General features: G+C 35.5%; 1 protein-coding gene across 1 annotated transcript in view; it reads right to left on the minus strand.

Annotated features, from left to right (window-relative positions):
- The window catches only part of LOC117335724 (kinesin heavy chain-like), a 47243-nt gene extending 30783 nt beyond the window's left edge, over positions 1 to 16460 (minus strand). The window contains 5 exon segments of the mRNA XM_033895900.1: positions 2855 to 3069; positions 3889 to 4039; positions 5344 to 5458; positions 10164 to 10502; positions 16381 to 16460. Of these exon segments, the coding sequence (XP_033751791.1) occupies positions 2855 to 3069; positions 3889 to 4039; positions 5344 to 5458; positions 10164 to 10398 (716 nt within the window). The 5' untranslated portion in view covers positions 10399 to 10502; positions 16381 to 16460.
- Positions 16461 to 18186: the final 1726 nt, after the last annotated feature.

Consider the following 18186-nt stretch of genomic DNA (forward strand, 5'->3'; position numbering starts at 1 on the left):
GGTCACCTGTCTATACTGACCACATGTCTATAAAGGTCACCTGTCTATACTGACCACATGTCTATAAAGGTTACCTGTCTATACTGACCACATATCTATAAAGGTTACCTGTCTATGCTGACCACATGTCTATAAAGGTCACCTGTCTACACTGACCACATGTCTATAAAGATCACCTGTCTATACTGACCACATGTCTATAAAGGTCACCTGTCTATACTGACCATTTATAAAGGTCATCTGTCTATACTGACCATTTGTTTATAAAGGACATCTGTCTATACTGACCACATGTCTATATAGGTCACCTGTCTACACTGACCACATGTCTATAAAAGTTACCTATCTATACTGACAATGTGTCTATAAAGGTCACCTGTCTATACTGACCATTTGTCTATAAAGGTCACCTGTCTATACTGACCATGTGTCTATAGATGTCATCTGTTTATACTGACCATGTGTCTATAAAGGTTATCTGTCTATACTGACCACACATCTATATAGGTCACCTGTCTATACTGACCATTTGTCTATAAAGGTCACCTATCTATACTGACCATTTGTCTATAAAGGCCATCTGTCTATACAGACCATGTGTCTATAAAGGTCACCTGTCTATATTGACCATGTGTCTATAAAGGCCATCTGTCTATACAGACCACATGTCTATAGAGGTCACCTGTATATACTGACCATGTGTCTATAAAGGTCACCTATCTATACTGATCATGTGTCTATAAAGGTCACCTGTCTATACTGACTATGTGTCTATACTGACCATACGTCTATATAGGTCACCTGTCTATACTGACCACATGTCTATAAAGGTAATCTGTCTTTACTGACCACATGTCTATATAGGTCACCTGTCTATACTGACTATGTGTCTATAAAGATTACCTGTCTATACTGACCATGTGTCTATATAGGTCACCTGTCTATACTGACCATGTGTCTATAAGGGTCACCTGTCTATACTGACCATGTGTCTATAAGGGTCACCTATCTATACTGACCATGTGTCTATAAAGGTCACCTATCTATACTGACCATGTGTCTATAAGGGTCACCTGTCTATACTATCAACGTGTCTATAAAGATCACCTGTCTATACTGACCACATGTATATGTTTTGTTTTCTTTGTCTTGTCTGTAAACTATTTTACTATCAGACCAGTCAAATCCTTTCCAAAGAATCCTTGTGATGTGTCATGGGATGTTACAAATTTCTATTTCAATGAGATTTATTTACTTTTCAATTGCATAAGATACATAAAGAAAGATGGTTTACATATGAGTTTCAATTTCTTAATCATGAAATTTATAAAATGATGTTGAGAACTTTAAAGCCTCCGTTAGGTAAAAGTGAAATTTTAAAGGGGTGTGTTTATAAATTTTATGAATATTATTCTTTATAGATGAAACATTAATGTTTAACGAACTCAATGACAGAAAATGGAATGTGCAGGAGCAATTATGCAATAATATACCACAGGGGATTGAAACATTTTCTTAAACTAGAATGAAAAACTAATCTCCGGGTAATTAAATAATTGATCTAAGGCTCAGACCTTGAGAATCCATCAAGCCCCTGTGTTTGATACCAATATTTAAAAAAAAAAATAGACAATTGCTTTTGACAATTTAAATTACATTCCTAAAAACTTAATAATTTTGTGCATTACTAGAGATCAAAAATGCTTTACAGCAAAAGGGGTATAACTCTTCCTAAATTTAGTTAAAAAGAAGACAGGTAAAAAAAAAACTGTGTTTAAATATATCCATGTCAATTCAAAGAAATTCCATGATGGATACAACATGGAAATCATTTGATAGATACTTATTAAATTAATTAACAAAATTTATGAAAGAAAACTAGGCTGATAATTTTGCAGGTTTTTTTTGTCATCATAATTATAATCACTTTGGTGACAACAAAATAACACATAAATGTTTTAGTTTATCTACATAATTAAGTAATATCTTTTTATGACAGCCAGGTAATTTCCTTACATAATTAAGTAATATCTTTTTATGACAGCCAGGTAATTTCCAACAGCAACAAAATTAACAATGAATTGTAACATTCCCAACATAAGTACAAATATGTAACATGCGTATAAAATAAGCCCAACACTTTGATAGCATTTTAACCAAATATAACTTCAATAAACCAAACAATTCTGACTGAAGATAATATATTTTCACAATACTTTTGTCATTCTGGCTCTTCAAAATGTGTGCCCATTAAACCCAGTGTATGATGGGTACCATACCATCATTCATGATCACCTTTTTTACTTGAGAATTACATGTAGACGATAAGGTCATAACAATGATTATATAGCGTCAATTATGGCTGTGAGTACCCATTTTGAAAATTTCTTATATTTGTTTATTTTTGGTGGATTCTAATTCCTACTTATCATATTTACCCAAAAATTTTATAACACTAAAAAATATTTTTTACACATGTAGTCAATCCGTTTGTGCATCATTTAAACAGGATGAAGACGAGAATCATTCTAATTATTTAAAATACAATCTGTAATTCCTTTCCACTCAATAGAGTTGCTTGCATAGATCTCAAGCACTGATGGAAACGTTTTATGACAAAAGGATTGTGTTTAAATTTCATGCAACACTATCTTCTACAACATTCTACAACAGTATAAGTTAATAGTCATATAAGTATAATACATATTCATAGCTCATCGCATTAATATTTGCTGAGTACTTATTTTCGCGCATTATTTTTACTGACCGTGAAAATAGTGAAATTAAATGCCCCCAAATAATTCCATCTATACAGTATCACTCAGCGACCAAATGATAATTAAATAAAACTTACTTAATGATGACATCAGAGTCCGGTTGTTTGGCCGACAGTTGGACAGTGAAGACTGCGTGCGATCGGGAAGATCTGTCATGGACAGTTGTCGCGGCGACTCGTCGATTGGCTTGGCCTTGTAGTAACAAGTTCTGGGCCACGTCCTCACTGGCTGCGTAATGTACGGAAAGGTTACGTACAACCCACACACCACTCGCACCCTCCAGCACGTTTACCTATGTAGAAAATATATCAAGCATAACAGTTTGGTTTGTTTTTGTTTAACGTCCTATTACCAGCCAGGGTAATTTAAGGACGTGCAAGGTTTTGAAGGTGGAGGAAAGCCGGAGTACCCGGAGAAAAACCACCGGCCTACGGTCAGTACCTGGCAACTGCCCCACGTGGGTTTAAACTCGCAACCCAGAGGTGGAGGGCTAGTGATAAAGTGTCGGGACACCTTAGCCACTCGGCCATCGCAGCCCCTCAAGCATCACAGAAATGGTGACTACATGCAATAGTAAATACTCATTCTGTTTAGGGTCCACAGAACGAAATCAAAAATAGATTGTGGTTTCCTCTGTTTAGCTTCAGCCATCATACAATGTTAATTAGCATAAATATTAGAATAGAACAGTATCGTCAAGATATACCACCCCAGATTTCAAAATACCATACAGTGGAGCTATATATATTGGGTATATCTTCTTTTTCTATTTAATTTTATGATTTTTTTTTTAGATTTTTTTTTCAAAATCATTCAACTAAATGCTTCGCCCATATTTCCTGACACTATTAACATCAACTTTTCAAGACAATTACTTTTATTTATGACGTCATGCCCAAGACATCTCTGGATCTGTTAGGGTCTGAATGAAGTCATCTTTCAAACAATGGACATACAGTTTTTTTGGTTATAATACTGCTGCAAAATATTTTCAATAAAATTCCATGCTACATAGAGAATGCTGAATGTAGTTTAATGATTAATAGTAATGGCAGTTATCCGACAGTTTTAAAAATACAAGGTGATGATAATTAATTTGTGACTAAGTTACCTTCGGGAAGGGTGTAACGACAGACTGAGTCCTTGCTCCGGGGTTGAGCAGATCGTATCCGACCTCTTTATAGATTTCCAGGTAAGATATATGGACACTGATATCCTCATCTTGCCGTTTTTCCAACTCCTTGTAGATCATGGAGAGTGCTCTACACAATACACAATTCCATAAGGGTCAAACATTTCATTGACATTAAGAATTGATGGCATAAAATTTCTACAAATGTTTTAAGGTCAAATTAAAAGATCATCTTTGTTATACATCAGATGTAGTGACATGATGGAAAAGTTTATTAGCACATAAAGCGGCTATTCCACTTGTGTTTATATACGTTTATAACAATGTTACACAATTCACAAAATGAAAGTGCATTCAAGTCTGAGGCGGTACAGAACTCGATCGCCATTGCAAACTCAGTGAATGTATTCACACGCCGGCAAGAAAGTGATTCGTCTCTCAGAACAGAAGCACGCGACCCAAAATCTTCAACGGAAATGAAGTGATCTGAGTTTACTATGTTCATTGAGGCGGAGCAAAGTGAAAATGTAAATATTGGGCCTTATCAGTCACCTGAGTTCTGAAATATTTCAGTTAATTTGATCATGTGATTAATACCAATATACCCCCTCCCCGTCAAGGACAAACATGAGACTCAAGGGTCATGAACTTCAGTATTTTGGTAAAGCACTTTAAAACCTTTCCATCCATAAAGAGTATTTGATTCAACCATATTTAGGACTTGAGAAGATGTCTTTTAAAATTTCAGTCAATTTTACTTCTTTTGGCCTCAGTTCCCTGGCAGCTGGGGACAATATAATTCACAATTTTGGTTGAACTTTGGCCATCAAAAGCTTCTGCAAAATTATACTGAAATTGGTGCTATAATGTTTATGAATGGAAAATGCACAGGAACAGACAAAAGGCTATTAGAATAGGTCACTTCAGACTTTGTCGCAAGACTGAGGTCACCTAATGAAATAGGAAATATTCAAAATTAATGTATCATCTAAACTTTTTTTTTCGACATTTTTATCTGAGACCATGTACTGGTAATACATGCGTTGTTATAGTTGCTTCTTAAGGGTACGCTAATTGTTCTGTTACTGTTATAATTAAGCTTGATCAAAAACAAATTAGATCACATGCTCTACTCATCACATGATCTACCCATCACACGCTTTACCCAGTAGGTCTTAGGCCCATCACATACTACAGTAAAACATGGATGCAAAAAACTCTGTTTGGACAAATATTCACGCATAATGAAAAAAAAAAAAACACAAGAATTTCTAGTACCATAAAGACTTACCCAGAAGAATTAACATATGGCAACTATAGACCTTGATCTCTGCTTCCTTGACAAACACAACATCTCTTGTACGGGTATTATCCATTGATATTTTAATGCAAGGCTAAAACACTGATATCGATAGACATTATCATTTTACCTACCGTGGTTGAAGACCTCTTTGAGCGTAAGACTTGGCTCCGCCCTCCACGGTGAAGGTTTTGCCCGTCCCTGTCTGGCCGTAGGCAAATATTGTCCCATTGTAGCCATTCAGGAAACCTGCAATGGATACATGTAATAATGTTAGCAAGGTAAATTTTTATTGGTAGAGTGACCTTTCAGGAAACATTTTCATTATCAAATTAATTTCAGAACATCAAATTAAGATGGTTTGAATACTATATGCCACAGATTCAGTTTTAGTGTTAAGTTTTAAAGTAGGGATTCATCATTTCTGAGAAATGGAGTACAGATCCAAAAATTAGTTGGAAAGCAGGACACTATAATACCTTGACTTGACAATGGGATCTTCTGTCCCCTAATGATAAAACACTGACTGGATAGTGAGACAATCTGTCCCCTAAAACACTGACTAGATAGTGAGACAATCTGTACCCTAAAACACTGACTGGGCAGTCAGACAATCTGTCCCCTAAAACAATGACTGGACCGGGATACAATCTGTCCCCTAAAACACTGACTGGGCAGTCAGACAATCTGTCCCCTAAAACACTGACTGGATAGTGAGACAATCTGTCCCCTAAAACACTGACTGGGCAGTCAGACAATCTGTCCCCTAAAACACTTACTGGACAGTGAGACAATCTGTCCCCTAAAACATTGACTGGACAGTGAGACAATCTGTCCCCAAAAACACTGACAGGACAGGGATACAATCTGTCCCCTAAAACACTGACAGAACAGTGAGATAATATGTCCCCTAAAACACTGACAGAACAGTGAGACAATCTGTCCCCTAAAACACTGACTGGACAGTGAGACAACCTGTCCCCTAAAACACTGACTGGACAGGGATACAATCTGTCCCCTAAAACACTGACTGGGCAGTCAGACAATCTGTCCCCTAAAACACTGACTGGATAGTGAGACAATCTGTCCCCTAAAACACTGACTGGACAGTGAGACAATCTGTCCCCTAAAACATTGACTGGATAGTGAGACAATCTGTCCCCAAAAACACTGACTGGATAGTGGGACAATCTGTCCCCTAAAACACTGACTGGACAGTGAGACAATCTGTCCCCAAAAACACTGACTGGATAGTGAGACAATCTGTCCCCAAAAACACTGACTGGATAGTGGGACAATCTGTCCCCAAAAACACTGACTGGATAGTGGGACAATCTGTCCCCTAAAACACTGATGGACAGTGACACAATCTGTACCCTAAAACACTGACTGGATAGTGACACAATCTGTCCCCTAAAACACTGACTGGACAGTGAGACAATCTGTCCCCTAAAACACTGACTGGATATAGTGACACAATCTGTCCCCAAAAACACTGACTGGATATAGTGACACAATCTGTCCCCAAAAACCCTGACTGGATATAGTGACACAATCTGTACCCTAAAACACTGACTGGATAGTGAGACAATCTGTCCCCTAAAACACTGACTGGATATAGTGACACAATCTGTCCCCAAAAACACTGACTGGACAGTGAGACAATCTGTCCCCTAAAATACTGACTGGATAGTGAGACAATCTGTCCCCAAAAACACTGACTGGACAGTGAGACAATCTGTCCCCTAAAACACTGACTGGACAGTGAGACAATCTGTCCCCAAAAACACTGACTGGACAGTGAGACAATCTGTCCCCTAAAACACTGACTGGACAGTGAGACAATCTGTAACCTAAAACACTGACTGGACAGTGAGACAATCTGTCCCCTAAAACACTGACAGAACAGTGAGACAATCTGTACCCTAAAACACTGACTGGACAGGGATACAATCTGTCCCCTAAAACACTGACTGGACAGGGAGACAATCTGTACCCTAAAACACTGACTGGACAGGGATACAATCTGTCCCCTAAAACACTGACTGAACAGTGAGACAATCTGTACCCTAAAACACTGACTGGACAGTGAGACAATCTGTACCCTAAAACACTGACTGGACAGTGAGACAATCTGTCCCCTAAAACACTGACTAGATATATAGTGAGACAATCTGTCCCCTAAAATACTGACTGGATAGTGAGACAATTTGTCCCCTAAAACACTGACTGGATAGTGAGACAATCTGTCCCCTAAAACACTGACTGGATAGTGAGACAATCTGTCCCCTAAAACACTGACTAGACAGTGAGACAATCTGTCCCCTAAAACACTGACTGGACAGTGAGACAATCTGTCCCCTAAAACACTGACTAGACAGTGAGACAATCTGTCCCCTAAAACACTGACTGGACAGTGAGACAATCTGTCCCCTAAAACACTGACTGGACAGTGAGACAATCTGTCCCCTAAAACACTGACAGAACAGTGAGACAATCTGTCCCCTAAAACACTGACTAGACAGTGAGACAATCTGTCCCCTAAAACACTGACTGGATAGTGAGACAATCTGTCCCCAAAAACACTGACTGGATAGTGAGACAATCTGTCCCCAAAAACACTGACTGGATAGTGGGACAATCTGTCCCCAAAAACACTGACTGGATAGTGGGACAATCTGTCCCCTAAAACACTGATGGACAGTGACACAATCTGTACCCTAAAACACTGACTGGATAGTGACACAATCTGTCCCCTAAAACACTGACTGGACAGTGAGACAATCTGTCCCCAAAAACACTGACTGGATATAGTGACACAATCTGTCCCCAAAAACCCTGACTGGATATAGTGACACAATCTGTACCCTAAAACACTGACTGGATAGTGAGACAATCTGTCCCCTAAAACACTGACTGGATAGTGAGACAATCTGTCCCCAAAAACACTGACTGGACAGTGAGACAATCTGTCCCCTAAAACACTGACTGGACAGTGAGACAATCTGTCCCCAAAAACACTGACTGGACAGTGAGACAATCTGTCCCCTAAAACACTGACTGGACAGTGAGACAATCTGTCCCCTAAAACACTGACTGGACAGTGAGACAATCTGTCCCCTAAAACACTGACAGAACAGTGAGACAATCTGTACCCTAAAACACTGACTGGACAGGGATACAATCTGTCCCCTAAAACACTGACTGGACAGGGAGACAATCTGTACCCTAAAACACTGACTGGACAGGGATACAATCTGTCCCCTAAAACACTGACTGAACAGTGAGACAATCTGTACCCTAAAACACTGACTGGACAGTGAGACAATCTGTACCCTAAAACACTGACTGGACAGTGAGACAATCTGTCCCCTATAACACTGACTAGACAGTGAGACAATCTGTCCCCTAAAATACTGACTGGACAATGAGACAATCTGTCCCCTAAAACACTGACAGGACAGTGAGACAATCTGTCCCCTAAAACACTGACTGGATAGTGAGACAATCTGTCCCCTAAAACACTGACTGGATAGTGAGACAATCTGTCCCCTAAAACACTGACTAGACAGTGAGACAATCTGTCCCCTAAAACACTGACTGGATAGTGAGACAATCTGTCCCCTAAAACACTGACTAGACAGTGAGACAATCTGTCCCCTAAAACACTGACTGGACAGTGAGACAATCTGTCCCCTAAAACACTGACTGGATAGTGAGACAATCTGTCCCCTAAAACACTGACTAGACAGTGAGACAATCTGTCCCCTAAAACACTGACTGGATAGTGAGACAATCTGTCCCCTAAAACACTGACTAGACAGTGAGACAATCTGTCCCCTAAAACACTGACTGGACAGTGAGACAATCTGTCCCCTAAAACACTGACAGAACAGTGAGACAATCTGTCCCCTAAAACACTAACTGACTGGACAGTGGATAACTGACATGAAAATGATGTCCAATTTTATACAACAAGCTACAAATTGCTATACAGAGTTACTAGGACAAACAACATGTCAATTTGTCCTGTCAGTAATGAATTACTGCAGTATACTTACCCTGTACAATTTGTCCTGTCAGTAATGAATTACTACAGTATACTTACCCTCTACAATTTGTCCCGTCAGTAATGAATTACTACAGTATACTTACCCTGTACAATTTGTCCTGTCAGTAATGAATTACTACAGTATACTTACCCTGTACAATTTGTCCTGTCAGTAATGAATTACTACAGTATACTTACCCTCTACAATTTGTCTTGTAAGTAATGAATTACTACAGTATACTTACCCTGTACAATTTGTCCTGTCAGTAATGAATTACTACAGTATACTTACCCTCTACAATTTGTCCTGTCAGTAATGAATTACTACAGTATACTTACCCTGTACAATTTGTCATGTCAGTAATGAATTACTACAGTATACTAACCCTCTACAATTTGTCCCGTCAGTAATGAATTACTACAGTATACTTACCCTCTACAATTTGTCATGTCAGTAATGAATTACTACAGTATACTTACCCTGTACAATTTGTCATGTCAGTAATGAATTACTACAGTATACTTACCCTCTACAATTTGTCATGTCAGTAATGAATTACTACAGTATACTTACCCTGTACAATTTGTCCTGTCAGTAATGAATTACTACAGTATACTTACCCTCTCCAATTTGTCCTGTCAGTAATGAATTACTACAGTATACTTACCCTCTCCAATTTGTCCTGTCAGTAATGAATTACTACAGTATACTTACCCTCTACAATTTGTCCTGTCAGTAATGAATTACCACAGTATACTTACCCTCTACAATTTGTCCTGTCAGTAATGAATTACTACAGTATACTTACCCTCTACAATTTGTCATGTCAGTAATGAATTACTACAGTATACTTACCCTGTACAATTTGTCATGTCAGTAATGAATTACCACAGTATACTTACCCTCTACAATTTCCTTTGCCGCCACATCAAACACCTCATCCTGGGTAGCGGTGTTGTTAAATATGTAGTTAAACTTGAATTCATGGCTAATCACAGCTCCCCGCGACTTCCCAACCGACGAAAAATCTCGAAGAACTTCCGGGACTCGTAGATACAGCGTTTCCTGGCTAACCTCAAACTCCGGATAGTAATCGGGTGTCGGTTTTATACGACAGAACGTTTTTATCTGAGGCATTCTGCTGTTTTAGTTGTTACTACGAATCTGATTGGACAGGATCTCTGGGGTTAAAGTTCATCCTGATCTACTTCTGAAAACACCAGTCCATGTTGATAAGTGCCCTGAAATACAACCAGAGATATATTGATATATATCCAAGCTGGAAACAGTGTATGGTTTTCCTGTACAAATAGAAAAGTAGAAATAAAGTACAATTATCTATTTTTTTCCTAATTAGATTGGTAGTTTACATAATTAGGCCCTCTGATGTGAAAGTGTCAATAAATTGTATCAAAATGTTTCGTAAAATTTGAAAATACTAGGGACCAAGGGGAAGCTACATATGAAGTGTGAGATAATATATCCCTCCAAAAGTTTTCAAGAAAAAGTCAGATAACAAGGTTGTTTTTGGCCGGATGGACAACAAAGGACGGAGGATGGACCATGGACCACAGACACAGGAGGATTTGAATAGCACACCATCTGATGATGATAACTACACAAAAATAACCACAGTAATCAGTGATGTATACTAAATTTCATAGAGTTGATTGGTTTAAAACAAATCTAGAAGATCTCTAGATTATAGATAGATACAAAAATAAACCCAATGGCAATAACTCTTTCAACGCCAGATTATAGATAAATTCAAAATTAAACCCAAGGGCGATAACTCTTTCGAAAAAAATATCATTTTTTAAAGAAATTGGATGAAAAGTCAGAGGAGATCTTCAGACAAACAAAAAAATGCATGCTGGTCAAAATTAAAATGTACAGACAGATTGACAAACCCTTACTACTGAATCCATTGTATTTTTATGTGACACATACAAATTTTTAAATCTGCAAGGAAAGAAACGAACAAATTGTTTACAATTTGGGACTTTTTATCTAGAAAACAGCAGATGTCTTAATTTTCATGTGGTTCTGACGTAGTTGTAATGACATTCCTTTACTCTTAAAACAGATAAATATTAGACAATTGTTAACTAACATTAGCATTACAGTAATTACAGCTTAAAATGTATCATATATCTACAGAGATTTGAACAAACAGACAACATTGTATACAACAATTGTGAAAATACTAAAGTTGTAAATATTGAATCAAAAATAAAGTCAATGAATAAACATAGCTATACACTTATCTCCCTTAACCTATGATCCACAATTACCCTCCTGCCCACGAATAGGCCCCTTCAGTCCATAAATATGTCCAAGCCGTCAAATATTAAGCCCCATTCTTCATTCAGGCAGAATCATTAATTTTAAAATAGTAATTAAGCTTATTATAAGTGGTTCGAAAAAAAACAAACACTTCCAAAACATCAATACTAAACTTTTACAAAAAAATACAAAAAGAATCTTGTACATGTCAGCGAATTGGGTTTATTTGAGGATAAATTGATATTTTGAAAAAGGTGCAATATAAAAATGAAACCTGTAGGCCTACAGTATTGGTGGAATATGACTCCAGGACATGAAATTTGGGGAATAAAACATATATATACAGTGAACATTGTGATGATTAGCCTTATTATTATATACATTATACTTACTACGTATCGATCTCACAGTTGTGTTAAAATTCCTACAAGTACTGAAGAACATGTACGTACGTCCCTGATAATCTGTTTATTATTGTAACTAAGATCATTTACATATAAACCGTAGAGAAGCAAGAACGATTTTCACCTGCTCCGTGTGAACTCGGCCAGAAACCTATAAAAATTGTCCGACAATACAACAAACCTCTGTTACACCAGCGACACGGCCTTACGGGGGTTTTAAAACAACAAAAACAGTTTTGATTTTAGACAATGGCTAATTGTTGTACACAAAATGTATACAGGTACATATATCTATGTATATAAGACATTCCTGTATATTACAACCCCACCTTTAATGTTTTGACTAATTTAGACCAACTTCACCAAAGTGACTAAGAACTGGAAGGAACTGTCATAAACGGCTATGGAGGAGTGAGGGAAGAGATTGTACAGTTCAAACAAATTATTTTTCCAAAAACACAAATGTATATATATATATATACCGACCAAAATGGGTAATTTATTTAATTACATATAATTAGATATAACTACATGTATGTCAGTAACACACGGTGTTTGCTAAATTCTTTAAGTACAGTTTTGTTCCAATTGTTAAAGTACGTTAAAACTGAGATAGAACTTGATATCTATCTACATAAAGAAGGACCGAAGACTTCAGTGCCATTTCACTTGTTTTTTGGTCTAATTTGCCCTAATTTGGAACATGTACATTAAAGACTTTTTAATTACCACTAATAAATTATATATATATATTTTATCTTGAATTAGGAATTTTGTTTTTATCCTGAAATATTTTACATCAAATCTATAAAATTGCAATAGTTTTTCTCTCTTTTCTTTCAATGCAAGACATTCAGATTTGTTTTTATGATCTGAAATTAACATTTAACTTTTGCTTATTGCTTTAATTTGTATTTCCTGTGTAAAGAAATATCTTCTGATATATAGTTAATGAAATGCTTTAAACAATTCATTTTACAAAATAATATTTCTTTGTTTTTTATATGAAGTTGAGAAGAAAATGCCTATTTCTCATCAAAACATAATGTACCAATTTGTTTCCTTTATTTCTGGGCCAAGTTGTTCAGAAGATAATAAGGCTTAAATCACAATTTGACAAAAACTTAAAATCTTGATTTAATCATTTCTGGAAAAACTTGACAAAATTTTATGAAATTATAACCGTCATCAGTCTCTTCCTACGTACGTATATCTGCCCATTTTAAGGAATAGGAATACACACACTCAGGTTTTGCAGTAAGAAGAAATGAGATTTTCACTAATCAATTGATTAAGCTAATCACCTTTTGAATTAACAACTGGGTCTTGGTGTATAATAGATATCTCAGATGATACTGGCTATTGTTTTAATTTTCTCCCACGTACAGATAGGTCAAGGCCATTATGCAATGTCTATATAATTACCTACATTTATCTAAAATGTGTATCGCATATGTCAATAAGGAGCTTTAAAGGATTCAAAGCAAATAAAAACACTTTATCAGATCCCTTTGTTATCAGTTAACTAACCGTAAAATCCTTTAAAATATCTAACAGATTATACTGTACATATGTATGTACTGATTTATATAAAGAGCCATTCTCAAATCATTTAGCTCTAAATACATCTATTTTGTCATATGTACAACAAGCTTAGAGTCTGTTTAGATTGTAGTGTTTTTGTTGTTTCAGCAGAGATATCATTTATTCATTAACTACAGATTTTCACCTCAAAATATTATAAAGAATTTTCTTTTTTCGTTTAAAATATGTAGCTTTACTGTCCGAACTGCCTTCAGTGACCACCTAAATTATAGTGACTACCTCCAACCCCCTCCCCCTAATGTCAATGTCATTTACTATAATATGATTTATATCTGAGCCTAGGTTATCATAAAATCAGTTGTATGGCAAATCAAAAATATTTTAAATATCTCAGCTTAAAAACATTTTCGAATGTAAAATTTCATTTCAGATTTTTTAAAAATAAATTTGTAATTATATATAAATTTATTTTAGGAAAACAGCGATTCTTTAGGAAAAAAAATTGAAAAGTATAATAGCTATTCTGCAGTAAATGTTTACTGAAACAACATGTACACGGCCTTGAATAAACGACAGTACTATGTGATACCAGATTGTTGTATTTTAATAACAGAATAACACCCACATCAAATATGTTAATGCCTGATTAAAATCAGTATAATTACATGTATACTGGCTCTTAAAAATGAAATAAGAACAACCTTTCCTTTCCACACCTTAACATTTAACTGGTCAATTATATCAGGTATACTTAAATCAGTTTGGCTACGTACCAATATACTTGTATATACAAACCAATATTAATACTTCTAGATTGGTTTAATTTTTAATCACATTTAAATTCACCATCTAAATAATTATGAAAAAAAATACTTGATCAGCTGAAGTGTTAATTAATCAAAAAAATTTTTTTATTTTTTTTTCACATCTCATCCTATAGCTAGTAGTAAGATACTTATGTCGCTTTCTACCAAATATTATCAATAAAAACCCAGCTAAACATACCCAGTAACTGTAATTTAGCCCGAGTTTCCTCTGGCTATGACACCACAGGGCTTAAGAGGAAACTCTGGCTATAACTATATGTAATTTTTCAGGAACAATGACATCTGCGCGTTACAACAAGATCTGTCAACATGTCGTCAAATATTCTTCATGGTGTTCTTCAAAACGTACTGTAGATCAAATTTAAAGATTCACAAATTCATACAAATTTATTTTTTTGAGAGTTAATTGTGACATGCCCAAGGGTTTGGAAGCAATGAGTTTACACCATATAGAGCAAGGATATCAAAACACTTTTGAATATATCAACCTGGCAGAAGAATCTATAAAATGAATAATGTATGTTTCATTTGACAAGTGACACATATGTTTACAAAAAGTAAATTAGTTGTTAGTTTTCAACGGATACGACAGATTGAAGTTAACTCGAAATGAGTTACCATACATATAGAAATTCTGGTCCAATCTCACTGACTTATCTTCAAGCCATTCAACACTGGGTTATTTAATGTACACACATATCTCAATGCAAATGTGACTGAATCCACACACAGAACTTAATCATTAGATTATATCGGATAAAATCAAACAGACCGAATGACAGACACGCAAGTTTCTATAGGATTTGTGTATACCCGTAGTTTACAAGGTACAGCCAAATCAGATCGGCCCGGAACAATGTTACTCTCAAGAAAAAAATAACTTTATTTTGTTTTGACTACGGGAATTATTACAATTATTATACATGCATAAAATTGAATTTAAATATTGATATATAAGTTGTTTATAAAATTTAATTAGTCTCTATACAGTTTTATTTTATTGATTTTTTGATTTTTTCATATTTGCTATTAAACTAAAAAACAGATTTATCCTGTAACATCTGCCCCTATCCGATATTTATGGCTAAAAGGCTCCACTGACATTGCGGACAAACACGACTTAAAATTTACTGTCACATTGACTCAGACCCATACAGTGTCACTAAAGTCAGGTTTCACTGTACCCGACACACTGACAGACCCATACAGTGTCACTAAAGTCAGGTTTCACTGAACCTGACACATTGACTCAGACCCATACAGTGTCACTAAAGTCAGGTTTCACTGTACCTGACACATTAACTCATACACATACAGTGTCACTAAAGTCAGGTTTCACTGAACCTGACACATTGACTCAGACCCATACAGTGTCACTAAAGTCAGGTTTCACTGAACCTGACACATTGACTCAGACCCATACAGTGTCACTAAAGTCAGGTTTCACTGTACCTGACACATTAACTCATACACATACAGTGTCGGTAAAATCAGGTTTCACTGTACCCGACACATTGACTCAGACCCATACAGTGTCACTAAAGTCAGGTTTCACTGAACCTGACACATTGACTCAGACCCATACAGTGTCACTAAAGTCAGGTTTCACTGTACCTGACACATTAACTCATACACATACAGTGTCGGTAAAATCAGGTTTCACTGTACCCGACACATTGACTCGGACCCATACAGTGTCGGTAAAGACAGGTTTCAATGTAGCAGATGGACAAATCATGTAAGAATCATTAAAAATAAATAAAAATACTTTTTTGATTAGAATGAAAATATGAGAAAATATATATATGTATATATATTATGTCAACAAACTTAAAAAAATATTTACCAGTAAAAACAAAGCTCTGTCCAAATTTGTTTCTCCTCAAAACAACACAACCACCAAATAGCAACACAATTACCACCTGCAGAGCCAACTTAATAAATAACAAGCACTGGTATCATTCTTTCTTAATTAATTATTAATAAAGATATAAAATATATATATACAATGTATATATTGATTATGAATTACCAAGAAATGAAATTTCAAAACCTACCTTTTGTACCGTTGATGGTGAATCTGAGCATTAAATATTATTATTATGTATTTTAATTATAAAGACAGTTGAAATCTAACTGTCAAGCTTGCACAATATATCCATTGATGTATCTAGACAAATTATATTTGTACCACAGTATGATATTCCTCTGTCCCTTATAACTTGGTCCATGTAGCCGAGAATGAGGAAAAGGAATGGCCACAAACACTTTAGTACAGTGTACTACACTTTATATAAACATCAGAAGTGGTTCTATAATCAAAATCTTTTCAGTTATCTTTCGATATGTTAGTAACTATGACGTTTCTGTAGTCCTAAGGCAATTCAAAACACTTAAGTAAACTAATGATCACTTTTAACTCAAAAGTACCATTGACCAATGAAATAATGGCTAATATCGCTATACCTCTATTGTTTACAATGCATGACCTTTGACCTATTGTGTATACAACCTGCAGATTTGATTTATTAAGTGCCTGCCTTTCCTTATTAGATTTTATCTACAGAGTTTCATTTCATGTCGGACGTATTTTATGAAGAAGGAGAGACTGATAAGAAGTCGTGATGATACTGGACAAACACACAAGGAGTCCATCTATCCTTCTATATATATGAAACATGGACAGATAACAAATCCTTTTATACATCACCGATCTCTGAGTTCTAAGATAAATCTTTTATCACAGCAAACAAGGGCAGACAACTCATGAACCTAATTTTACAAGTTTATTGACTTTGAATCGGTGTTGACTTTTCATCCCTAGAGAGCATAAGCAGATCTTTGTGAGTTTGATTTCAGACATTATATATATTAATTGAACACTGAAATGACTACTGATATTTAAACTGATTGTCTTTGAGGCACATTCACCTTTGAACCATTGTCAGGACATTGTGCACAAAATTAAAACTGCAGGTTTTTATTAATTGAGTTTATTGCAACATTGAAATTTTACAATACCCTTATTAAACGAAGTTAAAAACAGGAATATCTTTGCAACTAATTACAGTAATAAAACAGCTGCTGTAAAATTTACACCATGTCTATGAATTAGGCCACAAGTATATCGAAAACCTGTCTAAAAAGGTCATCAGTATAGTGTGCATGTAAACTATATAACCGAAACCTATCAACAAAGGTCACCTGTACATATACTGTATATCAGAAACCTGTTTATAAAGGTCATCAGTATATTATATATTTAAAGCAAAACACAAACCTGTCTATAAAGGTCGTATGTAGAGTGTATAGCATAAAAAACACAAACCTGTCTATAAAGGTCATCTGTATAACATACAAAACTATATAACAGAAACCTATATAATGTATATCAGAAATCCGTTTATAAACGCCATCTGTATAAAACCACCTAAACTTGTATATAAAGGTCACCTGAAGAGTGTATACCATACACTGTACTTGTAATTAAACATTGCCTGTCTATAAAGGTCACCAGTAAAGTTTTTATCATACAAAACATAACCTGTATATAAAGGTCACATGAAGAGTGTATACGTATACCACACAAAACATAACCTGTCTATAAAGGTCACATGAAGAGTGTATACCATTCAAAACATAAACCTGCCTATAGAGGCCACCTGTATAGTGTATAACACAGTGAAACTGATTTAATGCTCCCCTGAAAAACCAATTTGAGGATGGGCTTATCTGTGATTTTTGTATTTGGTGATATTTATGTCAATAACTGAAAAACATTTTTTTTAAATGTTAAAAATCAACAGTTTGGAAGAGAAAAGAAAAATATTTGAACAGATACATTTAAAACAATATATAATCCT

This window comes from Pecten maximus, chromosome 10, assembly GCF_902652985.1.
Source record: "Pecten maximus chromosome 10, xPecMax1.1, whole genome shotgun sequence".
In the NCBI taxonomy this organism is placed as follows: Eukaryota; Metazoa; Mollusca; class Bivalvia; order Pectinida; family Pectinidae; genus Pecten; species Pecten maximus.